At 46.2% G+C, this 20,108-nt stretch overlaps 5 protein-coding genes across 5 annotated transcripts; 1 reads left to right on the top strand and 4 right to left on the bottom strand.

Moving 5' to 3' along the window:
- Positions 1 to 540: 540 nt before the first annotated feature.
- On the bottom strand, positions 541 to 3,955 carry PAAG_04694 (hypothetical protein; the record flags this gene model as incomplete). The annotated part of the gene is made up of 5 exons (XM_015845339.1): positions 541 to 1,636; positions 1,715 to 2,581; positions 2,661 to 2,924; positions 2,978 to 3,684; positions 3,899 to 3,955. 5 exons carry the CDS (start codon positions 3,953 to 3,955, stop codon positions 541 to 543), a joined length of 2,991 nt encoding a protein of 996 aa, XP_015699565.1.
- Positions 3,956 to 5,363: 1,408 nt separating this feature from the next.
- PAAG_04695 (hypothetical protein) lies at positions 5,364 to 5,696 on the bottom strand (the record flags this gene model as incomplete). The annotated part of the gene is made up of 2 exons (XM_015845340.1): positions 5,364 to 5,603; positions 5,634 to 5,696. 2 exons carry the CDS (start codon positions 5,694 to 5,696, stop codon positions 5,364 to 5,366), a joined length of 303 nt encoding a protein of 100 aa, XP_015699566.1.
- A 995-nt stretch (positions 5,697 to 6,691) lies between these two features.
- PAAG_04696 (hypothetical protein) lies at positions 6,692 to 10,708 on the bottom strand (the record flags this gene model as incomplete). The annotated part of the gene is made up of 1 exon (XM_002793121.1): positions 6,692 to 10,708. One exon carries the CDS (start codon positions 10,706 to 10,708, stop codon positions 6,692 to 6,694), a length of 4,017 nt encoding a protein of 1,338 aa, XP_002793167.1.
- A 2,413-nt stretch (positions 10,709 to 13,121) lies between these two features.
- PAAG_04697 (hypothetical protein) lies at positions 13,122 to 17,263 on the bottom strand (the record flags this gene model as incomplete). Its single annotated transcript, XM_015845341.1, has 2 exons — positions 13,122 to 14,094; positions 14,343 to 17,263. The coding sequence occupies 2 exons, from the start codon at positions 17,261 to 17,263 to the stop codon at positions 13,122 to 13,124; spliced, it is 3,894 nt and encodes a 1,297-aa protein (XP_015699567.1).
- A 594-nt stretch (positions 17,264 to 17,857) lies between these two features.
- Positions 17,858 to 18,233, top strand: PAAG_11918 (hypothetical protein; the record flags this gene model as incomplete). Its single annotated transcript, XM_015847483.1, has 2 exons — positions 17,858 to 17,953; positions 18,030 to 18,233. 2 exons carry the CDS (start codon positions 17,858 to 17,860, stop codon positions 18,231 to 18,233), a joined length of 300 nt encoding a protein of 99 aa, XP_015702873.1.
- Positions 18,234 to 20,108: the final 1,875 nt, after the last annotated feature.

Consider the following 20,108-nt stretch of genomic DNA (forward strand, 5'->3'; position numbering starts at 1 on the left):
AGGATTCTTTCTCTGAAGTCTGGAAAGAAGAGGAATGGTGAAATATATTTCTAGGTTAGGCAGCACGTACAAAAGCATCTAACATACATATCACCTTAAGTAGGAGGTCACTGGAGGTGAAATTTAGCCAGAGGGAATTTCATCAAAATCTCGTTCCACCTGGAGAAGAAACTTCTCGGCAGCTCAGTCTACATTGAGGAAGCAAACGCTAGGAATACGGAAGAGAGCATGAGGATAATTGACTTAACCGCATGACTCCTTTGAATTGTCAATGGGGGTATCCTAGCAAATTAAATTAAAACATACATGTAGATAAGAAATCGAAATAGCAGCAGGTTGCCGAAGAAAGTTCGCAAAAATCAAAAGCCACGAGTAGGTGGCGCATTGAGGGGGCTGTCATATGTACAAGTGGGACAAGGAGCGTGGTCGCATCCGATACACCTTTCTGTGTTTTGAAAAATATATTCACTTGTGCCGGCGGGGCATTTACACTGCAATTATGAAGTTCTGGTTAGAGGCAAGGAAGTAGGACATGTGAAACTAACGCTTGCAGGTGAAACGGTAGACTGGGCTTACACATGTAATAATCGTCGATTCTGGAAACTTGTTTTCAATAGGAATGAGTCCATTTAAATTGAATCTGTAGTTATTCTGCGCAAGTAAACCGAGGTTGTTTAGATTGGTTCTTCGGGGTCCAGTGGCCGCTGGTACCGTTTGTTGCGAATTGAAGATCATCGCCGACGGGTCAGAGCTCGAAGAGGGTTGAGTGAGCATACTAGCATTCAAAAACGATCCCGATGTACCGGAATCGTATTTCCGTTTAGTGGGTAGAGCGACACTTGATGCGTCTGTCGTCCGAGTTGGAATCTGATTCACTGCAGCCCGAGAACGGCGAGGGTGCCTAAGGTTGGAATTCGTGGAAGGTCGCTGAATCGATGCGCTCACATTCATATGGGTTGTCTTAGTAGGAGCGGAAGGTCCCGGAGCCTTTTCTGGTGGTTCTCCTCCGCCATCGCAGCTTCGGCTGTTCGTTCCCTCGCCTCCATATCTCTCCGGTTCTTCGCTGTCATCTGATGCGTCACCGGTTGTATTTTCCTTCTCTTCATCTTGTTTGGTAAGATGGCCCTCTGGATGAAGCCAAGTAGCAATCTCTTCTCTCATCTTGAAATGCTTGTTGTCAATATGATGAAACCGCTCATCCCAAGCATCCAAACCCTCGCTGTGCAATGAGATGAGCTTGCGACAAAACCCGCACCAGAACTTAAACTGTCCATTCCGTCCGATTTTATTCTCTTTCACGATCACTTTAGCTTTTGCCTCATCGTAAGAATGTTCGGACTGGAGATGCTGAGAAAATTTATATGCACGATCAAATATGCGGGCACAATCAAATTGAGAACTAGTCATACAGAGAGCCACGGGAAAACCTTCATGGTCGGGTCTTTCCATTAACGTCTCGTCTTTGTTGCTTATTTCTTTTGCCCTAGCCGGATGACCTCTTTCTGGACAACGCCAGCACTGGATCTGGAAATGCCGGGTATTCTCGTGGCGTTTCCAGTCATCTTTGCTACCGAATTTTTTGAAGCACCTGGGGTAAGTACATCCGTACGGCCGATAGTGACGTTTCTCATGTTTCCTAGAGCAGTTTACTGTTAGCAAAACACCATACTCGGAGGGAGAAAAAGGAATTTCATGATCTGATATAAAGTCATACTTCATCTCAGAGAGTCGTTCTGTCTCTCGTGTACAGTCTTTATATCTACATCTAAAACGACCTTTTCTGAGGCATGGCAGGGGGTCGTTCTGAGTAGGCTGAGCAGTTAATTCTCGAGGCGGTGCATCTTGGAGGGTTTGCCAGATCTCTAGCTGTTGCAAACTAGTGGTGAGTAACTCGCGCAACACCTTCGCTCTGGACTCAATCGACCCGTCATTAAGGAGCTCGATTGATGAGGGAAGGGTAGAGTCAGCCTGCCGTTGTGAAACATGGACAGCAGCAGCAGCTGATATGTCAGTGCCAACTTTCTGCAATTGTCCTGGAGGTGAAATGTACATCTCTGCTCCCAATGCTTTGAACAAACCTATCACAACCTCTGTGACAGAGTCTTTGCTAGACAGAAATTCTTGGCCTTGACCCATTCCACTAAAAAGAAAAGAGGACAATTGCTCATCTCCACCGTTGCGTTCAAAACACTGACCAAGATTTCGCTCGGGTGGGGGATAGTCCCGGCCAGTTTGATCGTTTCCTTCCGGCATACAACCTTCCCCCAAAGAGCCAGAGCAATTCTGAGATGAAGCGTCAGAATTGATCGAGTGGTTGAAAGGCTGATTAACAAAATGATGGGCGTTTAACTGAATATGCAATGGATAATTGGAACCATGGACCAGAGCACCATTACCCATATCGACGGTCTCAACGCGGATGGACTGATGATTATTGATTTGGCCTTTATCAAAAAGAATTCTAGACCTACAGGTATGTGGATCAGTAACTTCTCGTTGCGGATGTGAACTAGTGGGCGTTTGATACTCCCGGAAAGTGTTCCCAGTAGTCCGCCTTATGGATTCGAACCAATGTAGCGAGCTAACTTTAGGGTTAGTAAATTCATGTATTTCGCTTTGAAGAACAGACAGGGGTATGTCAAAAGCAAAATAGGTCTTACAGCTGGATAAGGTGGTCCGTATCTTCGTCCTTATGCATGCGTTTCAGATGCTGTTTGAAATTGTCATATCGAGGCCAGATCTTTTCCCTCTTTGAACAATTTTCCGCAAAGCACTTGAACTCTTTGTGGTTTCCATGCCTGGGCTCTATTCCATGAATGCATTTCTGATGTCTTTCCAAGTCATTGATCGTCCCGAAGCCTTGCGTTCGACTGCACCCTTGCTCCTCACAACGGAAACGTTTCTGATGACGCAGCATGTGTTTTCTATGAAGTTAATATCAGCCACATCCATGTTCACATTTGCCCCTGGAACTTACTTTTTATCTGATTGACATTTCCCAGTCCATCCGCACTCCCCTACGTCGCAGGAAAACTGTGTTTCGTTTGCTTCTGATGTGACCTCACTACCACCTTGCCAACTCTGCTCCTGCTGCTGATGACTGAGGGTAGGTTGATTGTACAATAGTGGATAGTTGTGTGGAGGGTCTCCATACGAAGGTGTCATAGATGGATGAACGATATGTTCAATTTGAAAGGAGCTGACAGCGGACGTCGTTGCTGGGCTTCCGGTACCATAACCGGGGTCTGATATGGCAGGGCCATTGATTTGACTAACCAAATCTGAGTGTATATTTTGACAATTGCCGGACATATATATATCTGTACCATGGACACCACTCCTCTGCCTTTCGTGATTACTTCGGGGCATTGCGTTTTCAGCAACTCCAGTAACTCGTACGGGGCTCCATGGCTGCTGATGAGTGGAGGTGAGATTAAACCCAGGATGTTGTTCTAACAAATCGCCATTAAAACCGCTATCAACAAAGCGCCACGACGGTGTAGCCGCAACATGTGCTTGTAAATCTATGCCAGAGGGCGAAAATCCCGGTACAGGCCGTAGAGAGTTATATGAAGACACATCTATAGGGCCAGCAGCGCGCACATCCATTATCCCCTGAAGAACATCTCCGATGTCCCAGGCTGTTTTGCCATCGAGGTTGTTCGGTGCATTCTCACCGGGAGCCTGGGGGAAATAAAGAAAATGTATTAGTTTTCAGCAAAAGAGAGGCGATGCAACATAACAATATATTTTGCTTCATGTCGAAAGGGAACAATGTTAACTCGCTACTCTCGTAGTTTTGGCAGGTAATCAGAATTTTTGGGGGGGGGGAATAAAATAAATAAAGAAACAATCCCTTTAGAAAGAGAAGACTAGATGAGGAATATATTATTCTTACAGTGAAGCAAACATTCCGTTGCCCACGAGAATGAGGTGAAGAATAACTTTGAGACATGACGACAACAACCCTAACCACGTTTCACAAAACTGAGGTTAAAAAGTCAAGATCATTTCGAAAAACAACAATATGCGAAAGAACCAGGGATTCGTGTTTGTTGTTTTGCATTTAAGAGTACGGATACGTGGCAAGGTAGAGGGAGGACGTATGCAGTGTGAATATGGAATGAACTGGTCGCTATGCCGCAGAAATCTATGGAGAAAAAATTATGGCGGTGAAGATAAAACTATCCCTTCAGGTAGAGAACAGGAGGGGCAGCCCATAAAACACGAGAGAGGGAAGAGCTTAGAAGATCGGTGGTGCGGCGACGGTTTCCAACAAAAGTTCAGTTGACAAAGATAAGGATATCTTAAGGAGGTATACTTGAAAGTGCAGGGGCAAAGACCTTGACAATAAAGGGTGAGGCAGTGGGCTCAAAAGGCTGACAGAACTTCAACGTTAAGCTAATCAGATGGGGAAGAGTAACAATTAAGTAGAGCAAGTGGAGCGAGGGAACAACGATAATGGTGACCCCAGTGAACACAAGACATGGATGTTGCCCTCAAACTTAGGAGCCGCAAATACACTCCGCTTATTCCAACAACCTATACTTGTTTGGATGGTGCAAAATCTCGCGGATTTGAAGCCGAGAGGCCGGATTTGGCCTCTTTTGGGTTCCCGGTTACCCTCCTTGTCTTTTTCGTCTCGAGGCCTTCGTCAGGTTGTCCACGGTTTAACGTGGCGCTGTAAGAAGGGCCTGAGTGTAAGAGAAAAGAAAAATCTTAAAATGGAAATAAAATGGGAAAGGTCCGTTCGTTCTCTGGCGTCCTTACACGTTCCCGACGATCCGTCGGACTTCCAGCAAGGAATCGTTCGTCCACAAACCCTGCGACGGGGATACGGGATGGAAAGTAGAGCAATTAAGCAAAGTGTAACGCGTAAAAAGAATAGTGGGGTGCTAGCACTCCGGATGGAATAGTCCCAGAGAGCAAAATGATTGGCATCAAGCCCTGTCATGTGTTGAAGAAATTAAATGAAGATGATCGATTAGCGAACCACTTCCTTGGGGATCTAACATGTACCGATTTGCTCTTTTGTTCCTCACCTGCAGAAAAAGTGGGACAGCAGGAGAGAAGTGAATAAAAAGCAAAGGAGCAAAAAGTCCGGGTTTGAGACGAGCAAATAGGATGGCCGAAAGGTTGAATAGAAGAACATTGGAATTTTGGAACCTCATGCTGGCACCGGCTGGGTTTGCATCGGAGGGAAAAGAAAATACTGCCCAGCAACGGTGGGCGCCCCTCGGGCGCAGGAGGGTGTGTCCGGCTAGGACTGGTCGTCAATCATACGAGAAGCCAGACATCTTCGCCGAGACTCATCTTTTCTTAATTGCAGAGAACAGAGTAGTTCTCTGTGATTCGTTGAGAGCCTAGATACGCATCTTGTCCGAATCTCTTTTAGTACCTTCTGAAAGATGTTGAGAGAGGATAATCTCTGTCTGTTCTTGGATGTCTGTTGGGGGAGAATTTGATGTGTTGCGTGATGAGGCTAAGCCAGTCATGCGTGCGACAAGGCGGTTACTCTCGCGAACATCAAATATACAGAGTTGAACAACCTGCAAGAGGTATTTCGCTGTAGTATTACACTCTGATACGAGCCTTGTGTTCTGCTGCCTGAAAGATAAGTATACTTATTCTACACTAGTCTGATCAGGTTCCGCAGCACCATCTTCATTACCAACCAAATCGTAGCCCTGTTTCATGGTTGTGGAGGTGGACGGGGATGGATGCTCTCACCGGGGAGCGGGGGTAGAAATCGAAAGTGAAAAATTCTGACTCCTCCAAATAATATGGTGCCACTTAACTTTTAAACATGAGGAAATTTGAATCTCGCCGGCAGAACAAGTCTAGAAATCAACATTAGCGTAACCAGCATTCTAAAGGTTGGCTCAGTCCAGAAAGGGGTTCGGCATAGTTAGAGATCTGATCCCCTTCACTAGCCCTCATTCTATGCAGAGTGCTCATTTTCAGAGTGAAAAAAATCAGATTACAAACAAATAGGCATCTTAACATGCACGGAACCCAGCTACCATTATTTAGCTTTCCAACACCAGAGAAACCAAGGCTCATAAAATATGCTGCTGTACTGAGGGGATGAAAATCTGTGATATTCATTTGTCTCATCACAATATAAACAGCATATCCAAACTGGTAAAGAAAACATCAAAATATAAATCTATTTAACGAAACTTAACAGACATACAGACCAGAATATAACATTCATGTCCATATTTGCATGGTAGTAAACTCATAAATAACAAATATCAAGGAAATATGCAGCTTCAAAGAGTTGAGGAAGTCATAAAAGAAGCATGAAACAAGAGGTGTGTAACGATATAGAAATGGTCATTGAGGGGGAAAGAGTAAATGAGATTAAAGCCAAGATGCAAACGAAAAAAGATGGGGAAATAAAATATCGTAGTAGTATGAAGGTGTGGTCACGGGATGAAACACAAAACACAGAACGAAAGGCAATGAGTATGAGGAAATCAAGCTAAGAAAAGTGAACCTACGTGGGAAATTGGACATCACAGAGAGGTGAGAAAACAAAAAGACATGACAAAGGAGAAATGCCAAAAGACAGAAATACCTAAATCGAACCTTAAAAAAAAGTTGAAGGAAACAAAACCTGAAAATCCGTTGAATGATCGACCATTGCTGGATCACAAGTAAGTTTTATGAACAGATGTCGCCAGTATCACTGATTCTGACATTGACTTTGACCACTATTAGGTTGCATTGGATACCCTTCTGTCTGGTCTATGGCCCCGTCATTAGGTCCAGATATCTCTAGATACCGCATCCCAGCGGGGGCCTCGGCGTAGTGTAAACCTCCCGACTGGTCAATTGGGTCTTGCCCTTGCTGATGCACGTACCCGAGATTTTCTATAGGTGAGGCATACATTTGTTGGTGATTATCATAGGCAGTGCTGACGGAAACATTTGCCGAAATATCCAAGCCATAGGTCGCTGAAACAACAGGAGCCTGAGTTGTGTCCGGCAAAGATACGTCATCTCGGCGTGACACCGCGTTGTATGGAGGTGGGTATGTAGTAGAAGCAAAATGAGGGCTCAATTGGTAATGGCCATCAGTTGTAATTGGACAACCATGTGGTGACGGCGACCTTGTCTGTGAATTCTGTGAATAAGGAGAGAGACTGTAATTCGGTCCACCGTCCGGTGCTGACCTTCCGCCCATTTCTTTAGGGACAGCGGTATGGTCATTGTGGAGATGAAGATGGCCCGCCAACAGAGGAGATTGGGAGGCTCCATACAATTCTGAGTTTTGTGGCACTGAATTGTAGAAGGCTGAATGATCTATATTAGCGGCTGTAACTTGATCCGATTGGAAGGAATGAGAATAAGGCGTTCCGCCTGGGAGACGACTCGTTGGCGGGTGTGCAACGCCAGGTTGCCGTTGCGTTGTGTGGTTTCCAATATAGATGGGGCTAATAATAGTATCTGTAGATGCTGTCCGTTGCGTGACAAGTGCTAAGACTGGCATGGCAATTTGCTCCATATGCTTAGCCATGTGCACAGAAAGTTTTTTCCAGCTGTTGCAAACGTTACCACAAAACCGACATGCCTCGTCCTTGGGTTGCTTAGTTGTGATATGGTGACATTCTTCAACTAATTCCCACACATGCTCTAGCCCCTGCTCAGGAGCCAAAAATTTCTGGTTTTCACTCATCTTCGGCGGCCGTTTACCGTTTCCATTTCCACGGTCTCTAGAAAGTTTAACTTTAGGTTCTGGCATCTTGTGTTCTCGAACGAGATGTTGAACAAAATTGTCTTTCCTGTAGCAAGTGTGCGAGCAGTCCGGAATGCTACAAGTCCACCATTCTAACTGTCGATGTCGTTCACTCTCGTGCCTCACCCAGTCCGCCTTCCTCTTAAACGATTTCGGCTCAGTACATTTGGGAAACGTACATGTGAATGGCATAACATCTTCATGAACATGCTTCGTCCAGTCAGAAGGTTTCTGGAACGTTTTTACTTTGAAGCAAAGGGAGCATTCGAATTGTGCGGGAAGGCGTTTAACCGGCGGTAGTGGAACGGCAGGGGGGAAGAGTGCAGCAGTCACAGAGCTCTCACCGAAGCTGCTAAATTTGACATCAGGATCAGCAGAACCGAGCACTTGGAACTGCGTGCATGTGGAGTCTGGATCTTTGGAGCTGATTCTCGGAGGCAACAAGGTAGCATCACCACCCTGATCAAAGCAATGCTTGCCTGCACTGCACTTTTGCATGCGCACAGCTTGATTATGCTGTACCTTAAGCTCGACGAGCTTTTTGTATCGACGTACCTGCTCTTGCGCAATTCGTTCTACCAACACAGGAAGAAGCCGTGGGTTGAGCTGTTGAATCTGGGTCTTGAAGCCTTCGAGAGTCGGGACAATTGGATCCGCTCTGACAGTAAAATCCATAGCTACACCCTTATCTCCCATGGTTTCATCCTCATCATCCTCATCGTCATCCTCATTCAAGCACCTCCTTGATTTTGGACTATGTGTGATGTCTTGGAGGGGAGAAGCGAGAGTGGGAACAGGAGGGCCACCATAGGTCGTCATGAGTGCCACCAGTCCTCCGGATGCAGGTGACCTGGAACATTTCGGAAGATCGCTTTTGCTGCGACTGCGTCGCATAAAATTATTCCAAGGGGTCGACGAAGAATTAGGAGAAGATACCCCGACCGGTGAACGACCGCTAACAGCGGCTATCTGTCCTGTCATAGCCAGAACTGCATTTCCGGTTATTAAAGGAGACTTTGTCGATCGAGTGAAACTTGGCTTCCTCTGCGGTAGTAACGATGCGGAGATTCCCCCATCCCTTGAGTCTTTAATTTTTGCCTTATCGACAGATTCTGTACTAGGTTGCTGTTGGACGGATTCGGCTAACTTGCGTTTCGCGCTGCTATTGCTCCTCTTAGGGAGAAGTTTGCTGGCATGGTCAAGAATGCTGCCCCGTCTAGTGTGTTTTTTCTCCTGGTCAGAAGAAAACGAATTAAAAGAGCCCCTAGGTAAACTACTGGCGTCTGATTCACTGAGTCTTCGAGTCCCCCATGTCGCAGTTCGGGATGCAGTTTCGATATTCTGGGCGGCACTTAAAAATCGCATCACAGCGGCATTCGAGCTTGGTGGCTGATGATTTGTATTGCCAAAGCGAGAGTTATTGGGTGGGTCCTGCCAAGGCCGAGCTCTAATGAATTGACGAGGAAGAGGTTCCCTATGTTGAACTTCTATGTCTTTGACTGGTGGGAAGGGCTCTGTATTGTCTAGTTCGACTGGGGCAATCATACCCACAATTGCCGGGGGAGATTCTGGAACGCTGACTGAAGAGTCTGCATCGCTGTCGTCATCTGTATCTTCCAAGCCGGTCTTCTCGTCAACTAAGACACCAGGTCCCGGGATATTAGAATCATCAAATAAATGCCAATCAGTGCCAGACGGATCTCCAGTGCTTCTAGCTCTACGGCGAAGTGTTATCAACTTGTGTCTCCGACGAGACCGGCGTCCAGGATTACTGTTATCCTCGACTTCGCTATTAGCTTCGCTGACGGACAACCACAGTTCTACATCTGCATTCTTTTGATCTCGTCTGCGTTGCTCTTCCATTTCCTTGATCGTTGGGACGTACGCGTCTCCCCGTGAGGCGGGTTGGAGCCCGCTTTGGCCCGTAGAACGGTTTGCAATCCAAGACCCATCATCTGCACGTAATGAGGAAGCGGGAACTGAAATAGACTTATAGTGCAAACTAAAGTAGTGATCGTCGGATTCATCCTCGTGCTCGTGTGCATTGTCGGATGGTGCAAGATGAGACGACGACAAAGCTGTTCGACCTCTCTTGCCCGGCCTTTGGCTCATTGGCCCGTCGGGTCTAGAAGGAGAGTCGCCTCGGGTGTAGCTCGATACCTTAACTATTGGACTGGTAGTTCGATCGCCATGGAATACGCTATTAACTTCAAGTGTGTCACTGCACGGACTAGTGGTGAGCGTAGGCGTTTGTTGAAAGCGATGAGCTGGAATATCCAGTCTTGAAGGCCTGTACGCCATGTCTTTTGCGTCACCCATACCAGTATGATCTAGATTTTGGGCGGTAAACGGAGGGCTAGGCGTATTTGTAAGCACTGGACTCAGTAGTTGCGATGCTGAAGTTGTTGTTTCTAAGCTGTGCTCATTCCTTAACTTTACAGGGCCCGTATATCGAGGTGGATGACGCTGAAAACTGTCCGAAACTGACAGTGTAGACTGCTCGAATTCAAGATGGAGGCCAAATTCCGGCTCCAAGAAAAAGGGTTCGTCAACTTCTGGAGAGCCGTAGCAACTGAGATCGCTATGCCCGTTATCAGCGTAACCGGAGGGACTTAGGAAATCTTGATGGGATGCAGGGGAGTAAATGTTGTTTGCTGGATTTGTGTTCGGTTGCGGGTATATAGGATCGTCCGTCGAAGCACCCAGGGGAGGGCAGTTGATCGGAGATACGGATAGGGAGTGGGTATTGAAGTCCTTCCTTGATAAATGGTCGCTCGAACAGTGAATTTCTAACACAGAAAGGTTTACTGTAACTGAATCACCCCTTGAATTCAGACTCAATTCCTCCTCACCGTTTGAGGGATTCGAAACGAAATGGTCACCGTTGTTGGCTTGACCGTTGAAGGTAGAAAGATTTCGAGACAGATTTTCAATAGATGGCGGCGATGAGGTTGCTGCCGACATAATTTTTAGAAGAATAAAACTTTAGGGATGAGTGAGAAAACAGATTGCCGGATACCTGGACGATATGGAGGTAAAAGGGCGGAGAACGGCTACAACACGTCGCGCGATAAAGTAGGGAGTAGAAAAAATACACTGCCAAATTCTCGTATAGGGGCTGAGGCAGCACCCTGCTCCCAATGTTGCACAAGGCGACCCAGGGTTCTCCGATCTCTGAGGACTGTTGGGTTGGAGGAAAACAAGACGATAGTGGTCGCTTGCACCTGTTACATTCCAAAGAAAAGGAGTGGTGGGGGGAGGTTTGGAACTACAACCCGCAGACTGCTTGGGGTATTGTTTATGTTCCTGTGTAAACTGCCACTGGAAAATTTTGTTGTGGATGGGATTGTTCGGGGATATAAATGATGTTGTTTGTCGTGGTGAAATGCGGTCGTTGGAATCCCCGCCACTGCAATTAAGAACATATGGAGGGGAGCTCGTCGACTGTGGCTGCTAGGTGTAGGCACCTGGCGGCGGAGTGACGAAAGCAAAGAACTTTCGAACACTAGAAGCGAGCAGAAGGAATTAACTAATGGAGATTGTTTGTCGTCCAAGTATGTGCGAAAAGACTGCAAACAAGGGACGACGATGGAGTGCACTGAGGAGAGACTCGAGAGACATGATGGGCCCGACGGACTCAGGCTTCCGTGCCGAGACGGCCATGGCGCAGCATGCGGCTGATTTAGAAGAAAGCCCGTCGATTCACCTTGACGGTCAGCCTTCAGGATGCTGCTAGGCATGCTGGCTATCGTCAATGAAGTTAGTGCTTCCCGAGGAGCCAATACGTAGGTCGTGAAACCGCGGTTGGCTCCGACTCATAATGCCTCGTTGATCAAGTTAATCAACGGCTGTTTGACGTGCTTGATCCTCGATTGTAAACTTTATCGAGTGTTGTGCTTTTTCTCTCCGATACCTAGTTACCTAGTTAGTTACCTTGAAGACATTGTGGGGGGAATAAGGACTCTTCCCCAACTTCCTTTGAGGTTTGGATTGTATGGATTTTTTTTTGGGGGGGCCGTATGGCTTTATAATGATTTTTCTCATTTCTGAATTTTTTTAACCATCGTCTCCTTGTCACTCTTAGTCTCCTTGTATCTTCTTTCCCTTTCTCATCCTCTTTATATATCTTATGAACATAGAAAAATTGCACCTAATTATCAGTCAGTCAGCTGTGCCATTCAGTCTTCTCTGAGAGTATGGAGATACCTACCATTCTACCACGCATGCTGTCAGCCTTTCCGTTATCTCAAGTTTACCTTTGGGCCAAAAACCCACTTATCTTATTCCTTGCAGTACTTTATTGGAATCTAGTGATATTCTTTTACACATATTGATATTGTGCGGTCTCTAGTGATGGCTAGACGCCCGATGACAATGGATGGGAACTTGTTTATGGTTGAGGAGAACTGTTTCATTGCTACTTGAGCCTCTAGCTAAGTATGGCTCTGCTGCTGTACACTATGATCATAATGGGATGATCCGAATGGGTGGATAATTGACAAATAAATTGGATGCATTAAAAGAACGTGGGAAAGGGGGGGAAAACCTGAAATTTTGAGAAAGGTTTGATACCGACTCGATCGAAGAGAAAGAGGGAAGAATGGAGGTTCAAGAATGTAATAACTAAGTAGAAATAACTATACGAGAAAAATTAGAACGCGAAAGGAGCAAAACACAATACGAGGAAAATTCAGGTTTTGAATTTGAAGCAGCACCCTTAAATAAAAGGAAACAAGAGACGCTGGGATGAGGAAAATGGGGTAACATCAGCAAGAATTATAAGAAGTCCTTGACAAGCAGAGGGGAATGCCATGTATTGTCAAGTTCGTCAGAGTCGTGAAACAAATACACGGAAAGCAGAGGTGGTGGAAAGAAGGAGGGAGGCAAAAGAGGGAAATGCAAACGGGATAAAAAAACTCTCATCATACAACAATGCTTTCTCTCATGGTAACAAGTTCATACAGAAACGAAGTGGGGAGAACGCAGAAAGGAGGACCGGGATTAAGAGAAGAAAAGAAAAGAAAAACGAAAATCAAAAAGGTTAAGAAAAGTGAGAGGGAACTGGCAAGCAGAATGTGTCTAGAGGAGCAAGAAATGTTAAATCAAGGGAAACAATATCGAAAGAAAATTATAGTAGTAATGGTGTGGATTCAACAAAGTGTTTCGCTGAACGATGGTCCATCTGGTCGATATATGACCGGATGAATCAATTGGGTGGAGGAGCACAGACGAAAATTGATGCTTCCAAAAAATAAATAAATAAATGGAAATAAAAATAAGAAAATAAAAGTTGGTAATGACGGCCAATTATCCGAACCATCCATGGATATTATCTTCTTTCGACCTGCAGCAGCTTCTTGCGCAACAATTCCGCAGATCACTCAACAGCATCATCCGCCTCCGCGCTGGCTGGATCATTTGCAGCCTTGTCTAAAGGAAGATCAGAAGCAGCAGGGGGAACACCGCCATCATCATTCGCAGGGTCAACGGCAGGGGTACCAGATCTAGATCCCGACGGATCAGCCATTTTCTTGGAGAGTTCCATTTTCCGTGCAAGGACAGAAGGTGAGTCGGCATAAAGGACAACACCAGGAAGGTAAACGCATCGAGTGCCCGGTTCGCCGTCTTCGGTGAAGTCTTCGTGCGCAGGCTCGCGGTAAATTCGAGGAAACATACGAAGGAGAACTCGTCGCTTGCGGATCGTGGGAAAGGAGGCATCATTGTCAGTGTTTTCTTCTGGCGGTGATGGGGCGGTATCATAGTTAAATTCCTTCCAGCCTTGGTTCGTGGTTTGTTCGTCCTCTGCGGAAGGCATGGTTGAAATAATGAGTTCTCGTTCGACACGGGCGAGGCGCCATGTCTCAGCTGCAAGTTTAACGATTTTCCGCACTCCAACGAGCAGGGTGTCGAGGTTCTTGGGGTCTGCGAAGTGGCGGATGTGATCGATGATTTCGTCGACGATAACGGCAGCAACCACATTGATGGCTTGCTTGGCATCAGATGTTGTGTAGGCGGCTTTCAGAGTTTGTTTTCTCCAATAGGCCTCACGTCTCACGGACTTGCACCGGATATCCATTGATAGCATTTGGAAGAAGGTATCTGCTTTATCGTAGCGTCTGCCAAGTGTGAATAAGAACGGTTGGAAGATCCTGTAGTTGAGCGTCTTGGAAATCACATGCTGGATGTAGGCAGATCGGAGTTCTCGAGACGCTTGCGAGTTGTCTAGGAATTGAGGAATCTCGGAGGGGATCTTAGCGATGATATCTGATGGTGGGTCGATAGGGAGGTAGCCGAAGTGCTCCTTCGAGAGGTCGACAATGAGATGCAAGAGTTGGCCAAAGCATTGAATGCTAGAATACCAAAAAGAGACAATTAGAAGTTGTCTATAGGAAAGAGAAAGACTTTGAACAACAAATCAAACAACATTTTTGCAGTTACTTCTTTTACGGCAAATAGAAGCTGAGAGAAAAGAAAGAAAGAAAGAAAGAAAAAAAGAGGGTATCCAAATCAACAAAGGACAGAATATCGGAGCTCCAATATGCAAAGAGATCCAGAGCCATGGCCTGGATTCCAAAGGCTAACCCAGATGGGTACTTACAAAAAGCCGTCCCCTTTCATCTTCATATCAGTTGCCTCCCCGAGACTATGCAATGTTTTCTTCAATCTGTCTCTTTCTCTACCCATTATCTCCTGCGAGATCCGCATACCATCTATAGCACTCCGTAATTGATCCTCCCTAACTTGTCCCTCCCTGGCAAGAATTTCCTTTTCCTCCCCTGCTTGTCTCAAATCCTCCGCTCGTTGAGCCAGCTGGATTTCTAGGTCCTCTCGAGCCTTTTGCCAGGCCTCTTCCTTTTGTTGATACTCGCCTATTAAGTTGTCTATCTTCTCCGCGGCTTCCTGTGCAGCGGCATTACGCTCCTTCTCGTGGGCTTCGTTGAGGGCGGCGAGTTCGTCTACATGGCTTTTCTTCATTTCGCTGAGTTCGGCCTCTTTCGTATCCAGCTCTGCCTGCTTGGATTCAAGTTCAGTCTGCTTGCAGGTTAATTCGTTTTGGACCGACTCCAGCTCGGATTGCTTTGCTTGAAGCTCGGTGTTCTTCGCGTCCAACTCGCTCATTTTTCCTTTAAGCTCTGCAATTTTTGCCTCCAATTCAGATTTCTTAGAGTCAAGCGCACCCTGTGTAGTGTCAAGTTCTCCCTGTTTATCTTTTAGCTCTTCCTCCTTATCCTCCAACTTTCCCGCTTTCATTTCTAGTTCGTCCCGAGCTGTCACCAAATCACATTTAGTGGTATCCAGCTCGCCCTTAGTAGTCTCCAAATCGGTTTTCGTAGTTGCCAGCTCACCCTGTGTGGTCGTCAACTTGCCTTTTGTTGTTTTCAGCTCACCTTCCATAGTCTCCAATTCGCCTTTCTTCGTTTCTAACTGGCATTGAGTGGTCACCAAATTTTCCTTCATCGTTCCCAGCTCTCCCTGAATAGTCTCCAATTCCCCTTTCAAGGCAATCAGCTTCTCCTGTGTCGTATCTAACTCCGCTTGTTTGACCTCCAATTGGCTTTGCTTAGCATCAACATCTGCTTGCTTTGCGTCGATGTCAGCCTGCTTTGACTCCAACTTACCCTCGTACTTGGTGGCCAAGGCAGCCTTCGCCCTTTCCAGGGCCTGTTTCTCAGCTTCCCATTCAGCTTTGAGTGAGTCACGTTCATCCGTAAGTTCTTTCTCACGGGCTTTTAGCTGTTCGTCTGCGAGTCTGTCATCTTCGTTCTTGATCTCCTCAAAATAGCCTTCCAATTCTTGCTTCTGGATGGCCAAAGCTTCCTGCTCCTTTTCCTTTTGCTTCTCTAATTCTTGCTCGTGGGCTTCTTTCGCTTCCTGGATGGCGCGCTGGAGAGTATCAATTTCCACTTGGAGATCCTCTCGCATTTGAGAAAGTTCATTGTTTTCCTTTTGAGCCTCAGCCAGGCTGTTCTCAATATCGTTTTGTATTTCCTGGAGTCCGCCAAGCTCGAATCGGAGTTCGGTGATCCTTCCCTTTAATTTCGAGCATTCCTTTGCACTCTCGTTGGCAGTTTTCTGCATTTGCATCTGGAGAGCTTCAATATAGAACTCTTTCCGCATTAGGGATTCCTCATGCTGAGCCTCGATTTGTTTATGTTCTGCCTCACGTGCAGACATATGACTTTGTTGATCTCGATAGCTGACTACTAGTTGGCTAATATCTGGGATGATACTTTGGATTCTTGAGAGAAGACTAACATTGAGTCCCTCGCCACTTGAAGCAGATTTTCCGTTCTCAATCATCGGTGGCTGGACAAGTGCCGGTTCTTTGACAGATCCATAATGGTTGTAATAAGGATCCGCATATCCCCGGCCAAATGATGTCCGACTATTCTTTTTCGCGTGGCAGTATTGGTTATATGGCAAGTCCATAGTAGACGAGAGCATGGAGGTATGGTAATTTGGAGTGGTGACCGCCATACTCTTGGGATCGACAGGTGCTCCGTTGTGTGGTGGTATCATGGCATGGGTATATGGATGCACTACAGGGCTGCCAAATGAATAATGGTGTGAAACGATTGGAGCGGGTGAAGGGCAGCGGATGTATTGGCAAGATGCAGCTGGGCTGGACCTTGATTTCACTTCGGATAGAGAAGGAGAAGGAAGGGGAATTTCTGCTGCTGATAATGATGGGTGCTTGAGAGGCGCCGACGAATCTTTCACTGCTCTGCTCGTGTTATCGGGTGCATCGAATGGGTTGCTTGATATTATAGCAGTTGGAGTAGCGGGCCCAGCAGAAGATATAGCACTGGCGGGTGATGGAGCTGATTGCTCTCGGGGTTCTTCAGGTTCGCTTTCGTTGTCTTCGTCTTCAATGTCGTCCTTCTCGAGGATATCGTCAACACGGGTGTCAACGGGTGACTGCTTTTCAAGTTGTGTGGCAGTGAAAATATTTGGCCAGGAAATACTGGCAGGTTTGAAGCTCACAGGAGTCGCTGATGGACTTGATCCAGTAGAATCTGGCAAAGGTGGAAGACTTTCTATGACAGATTGGGTTGGTGGAGGATGCTGAGTCTCCTGAAGTCCTTGAGGTTCCTGGGTCTCTTGGATCTCTTGAGCTTCTCCGAACTCCTCTGGCTCTTGGGATTTCTGACGTGCTTGAGATTCGTCCGCCTCTTGATGTTCCTGGGATTCTAGAGGTTCCTGTGGTTTTTCGGGTACTTGAAGTTCATCAGATTCTTGAGGTTGCTCAGGATCATCAAGTTCTTCGAGTTCTTGGAAATCCTCAAGCTCTTCCTCCTCTTGAGGTCCCTCGGGTTCTTGAGGCTTTTCAGGACCTTGGGGTGCTTTAGGTTCCTGAGGTTCGAGAGTAGGTGACTGCGGTGGAGATGCCTGAGATTCTGGGGTAGATTCTTGTTTTTGTGCCTTATTTCCCTTCTTTCCGTTCTTTCCTTTGTTCTGTTTTTTGGCTTCCTTCTCCTTTGCCTTGCGGGATTTTGCACTTCCTCCACCTGAAGCCATCGTAGCGGCGAGAAAAGATATCAAATACTTCGATACGCCTGCTGTCACCTGACATGCAACAACGTGGTCCCAGTTAAAAAGGAATTAAAGATCCTTGTTCTGGATATAGAAGAAACAAATTTGGCGATGTTCACATATATGACTGGTAAACATTTGCAAGCATGGCATGCGGCAGTGAGGTAGATGATGGCACTTAAGTGAAGACACGAATTGTGGTCAAAGTCCTTTAGAGGGGACACGCACGAGTGGGGTGAGTTGAGTCTCAGGAAAGATATGTGAAAACCGTTCGAATTGGAATAGCTGGACACGCGTGTTTGCAAATGGATATAAACAATGGCAGAAAGGTGGTGTATATTGTGGAGCAATCAAAGAAGAAATAATGGAACAGAGTGAAAACCAAGGTCGGCGTGTTGGCAGCAAACTGGCGTCGGATGCATGAAAGAAAAGTATTTCTCGAAGAGAGACTGGGAAAGAGAAAATGTAACCAGAAATAATAAGCTGGTTTCTCAAGTCGTACGCATGATAATTGATTCAAAGTCGAAAAACACGTTGGATAATCAACGCTGAAGGGAAAACGCAGAAAACCGAATGGGGATGGCTGGCAAATCCTCCCATGTGAGGATTGCTGAAAATAAAATGAGGCCGAAATGGTTCTTCAGAACCAGGCCGGAAGGAGGCCAATGGAAGGTTGTCTGTGTGCATATTGGGCATCAAAATAAGTGTCTAATTTCATCTGTCCGCCCAGGTGTCCGCATTAGTCAGGTAGCAACAGGACCTGCGTGCGTTCTCCGAGCAGCGAACACATAAGCGGACTGGAGGCTGGGGTCCGGAGAATGGGGACAACTCGCCTGGTGGGTTGAATAATGGTTGGCAAGTGGGACTAATGACAATGGAAACGATCGCGACGGAGCAAATAGGCGCAAAGCGTCTGGCAATCGGCGCCCGCCCAAAAGCAAAACGCACCATTTAGGCATTATGGAGTATGCTGCAGCGGGTAAGAGGTGCGGTGGAGTGCCCAAGGCGAGGAAATAGTGAGTTGTGGTCCCTTCATCATGGGATGCATGGCAGCATGGGTGGAGAGGGCATCCGACGCTAAAAGGCTAGTCGAGGACACTAAGGACCGGAAGCCAGCAGTAATAGATCAAACCGCTGAGGAGTCGAAGAATGGCTGTTTGGAAATTCCTGACACAGAGAGGACTAGTTGAGAAAAGAGCAAAATGGACAAGATGAATATAATGACATAGATGGCGGGATAAGATATTATATAGCAAGGGATAGAAGAGAAAGGAAGCGCGAACAACGTGCTGATTGTATAAAAATTTTATAACGTCATTTTTTCCACAGAGATCAAGACCAAATCACATTCACGAAGGTAACAATCCCAAAATAAAAATATCAAAAATAGAAAATAAAAAAATAAAAAAAATACTCTTCTGAGAATTTCCCAAACATCTGGATGGGACTATACAATTTACTAAGTTTATAACCTGATATCCAAAATGATCCAGCAAACCGTGTGCTTGACAAGCCCTAGAAGTTTTATCAGTATGGCAAGTCTCCTTATTCATCATTGACGCTCGGAGGAAGAAAAGGTCTCGCATGAGACATAAATCAATAACTTGCACCAGAAATAAAGGCTTATATTTCCGAGAGCTGGAGGACGACCCTCTCACAACTACCCATTTCCAACCTCTTTTCGGCAGTTAGGCTCCCGTTGGGGTTACATCTCTTCCTGCTTATCGCAATGCGCAATAGGGCCTTCGTTATAAAGCTCCTCCTGTTGGATCATACAACACACCACTTCAGACTTCTTGAATGTGTGTTTCACAGGCTACATCGCTTTGGCAAGGGTATACCCAGCCTATCTTGTTCTTGTGGGCATATTGGCAAATGTAGAAGCATGGCCTGAAAATGGAAGGATATTTCTACTGCACGATTCAGGTAGAAATCCAAGGCGTTGTCTCTGTTATGGGCGTGGGAAGGGATGTTGATTCATCCAGGGCAGCAAGAAAGACCTTTGCGTTGTAAACAGGCCTGGCTTAGTTTTATCTCGAAACCACCTCAAAGTATCTTAACAGGGACCTCGCCGTGGTGGATAGGAGAAGAGATAGCAGATCGCACTATGAGACCATTTATGTTCTGTTAAAAATGGCACTTCAAGGGCAAGTGGCCAATACACTCTGCGGCGCCAAATAGAAATATGCCCAAGATTGAAGCCCGAACATGAGAATAAATGTAGTTTGATCGGAAATAGTTGTGCACACCTTGAGAATCAGAATAGAGGGGTTAATCGCCTTGACTGGTTCATTGCTTTCCTCTGAAAAACGCTAAACTGCTGTCGTGAGAATTTCCCAGCCAGTAAGACATCTGCCGGTAATTTTATCGCTTGTTGAAAATTGTTGAGGATCTAGCTGCCGGAACTCAAGCGACGTATATTATGGGAATGCCGTGCGATACTCGCCCATGGCAATATGTCGCATGTATTAGTACGATACCGCGCAAGTTTCTTCAACTTTCCAAAAAAAAAAAAAATTCACTTGTATATCAGAGCTAGAGTCATAGAGGTTTTAGACGCCGGGAGGAGCTCTCCCGAGAGGTGGTCTGCAGCAATTCTTCCAACCAAGTGAAAATATGGTTTGTTAGCCCATCAAGCGTGGATGTAATCAAGTCCTTTGGCCAACGGTGCTTGGAGAGAAGCGTAAGGTTCTTCCCGTGATAGCGTGCGTGGCTGAATCGACAGCAAACGCCTCATGCCTTATATCTTGTGTCTGCAAAAGCACTGATCTTCAGGTGGAGTAACCTGAAATCCACGTGGTCTGGATATCCCAGCAATTCTCCTACTTGC

Source organism: Paracoccidioides lutzii, assembly GCF_000150705.2.
Source record: "Paracoccidioides lutzii Pb01 unplaced genomic scaffold supercont2.12, whole genome shotgun sequence".
Lineage (NCBI taxonomy): Eukaryota > Fungi > Ascomycota > Eurotiomycetes > Onygenales > Ajellomycetaceae > Paracoccidioides > Paracoccidioides lutzii.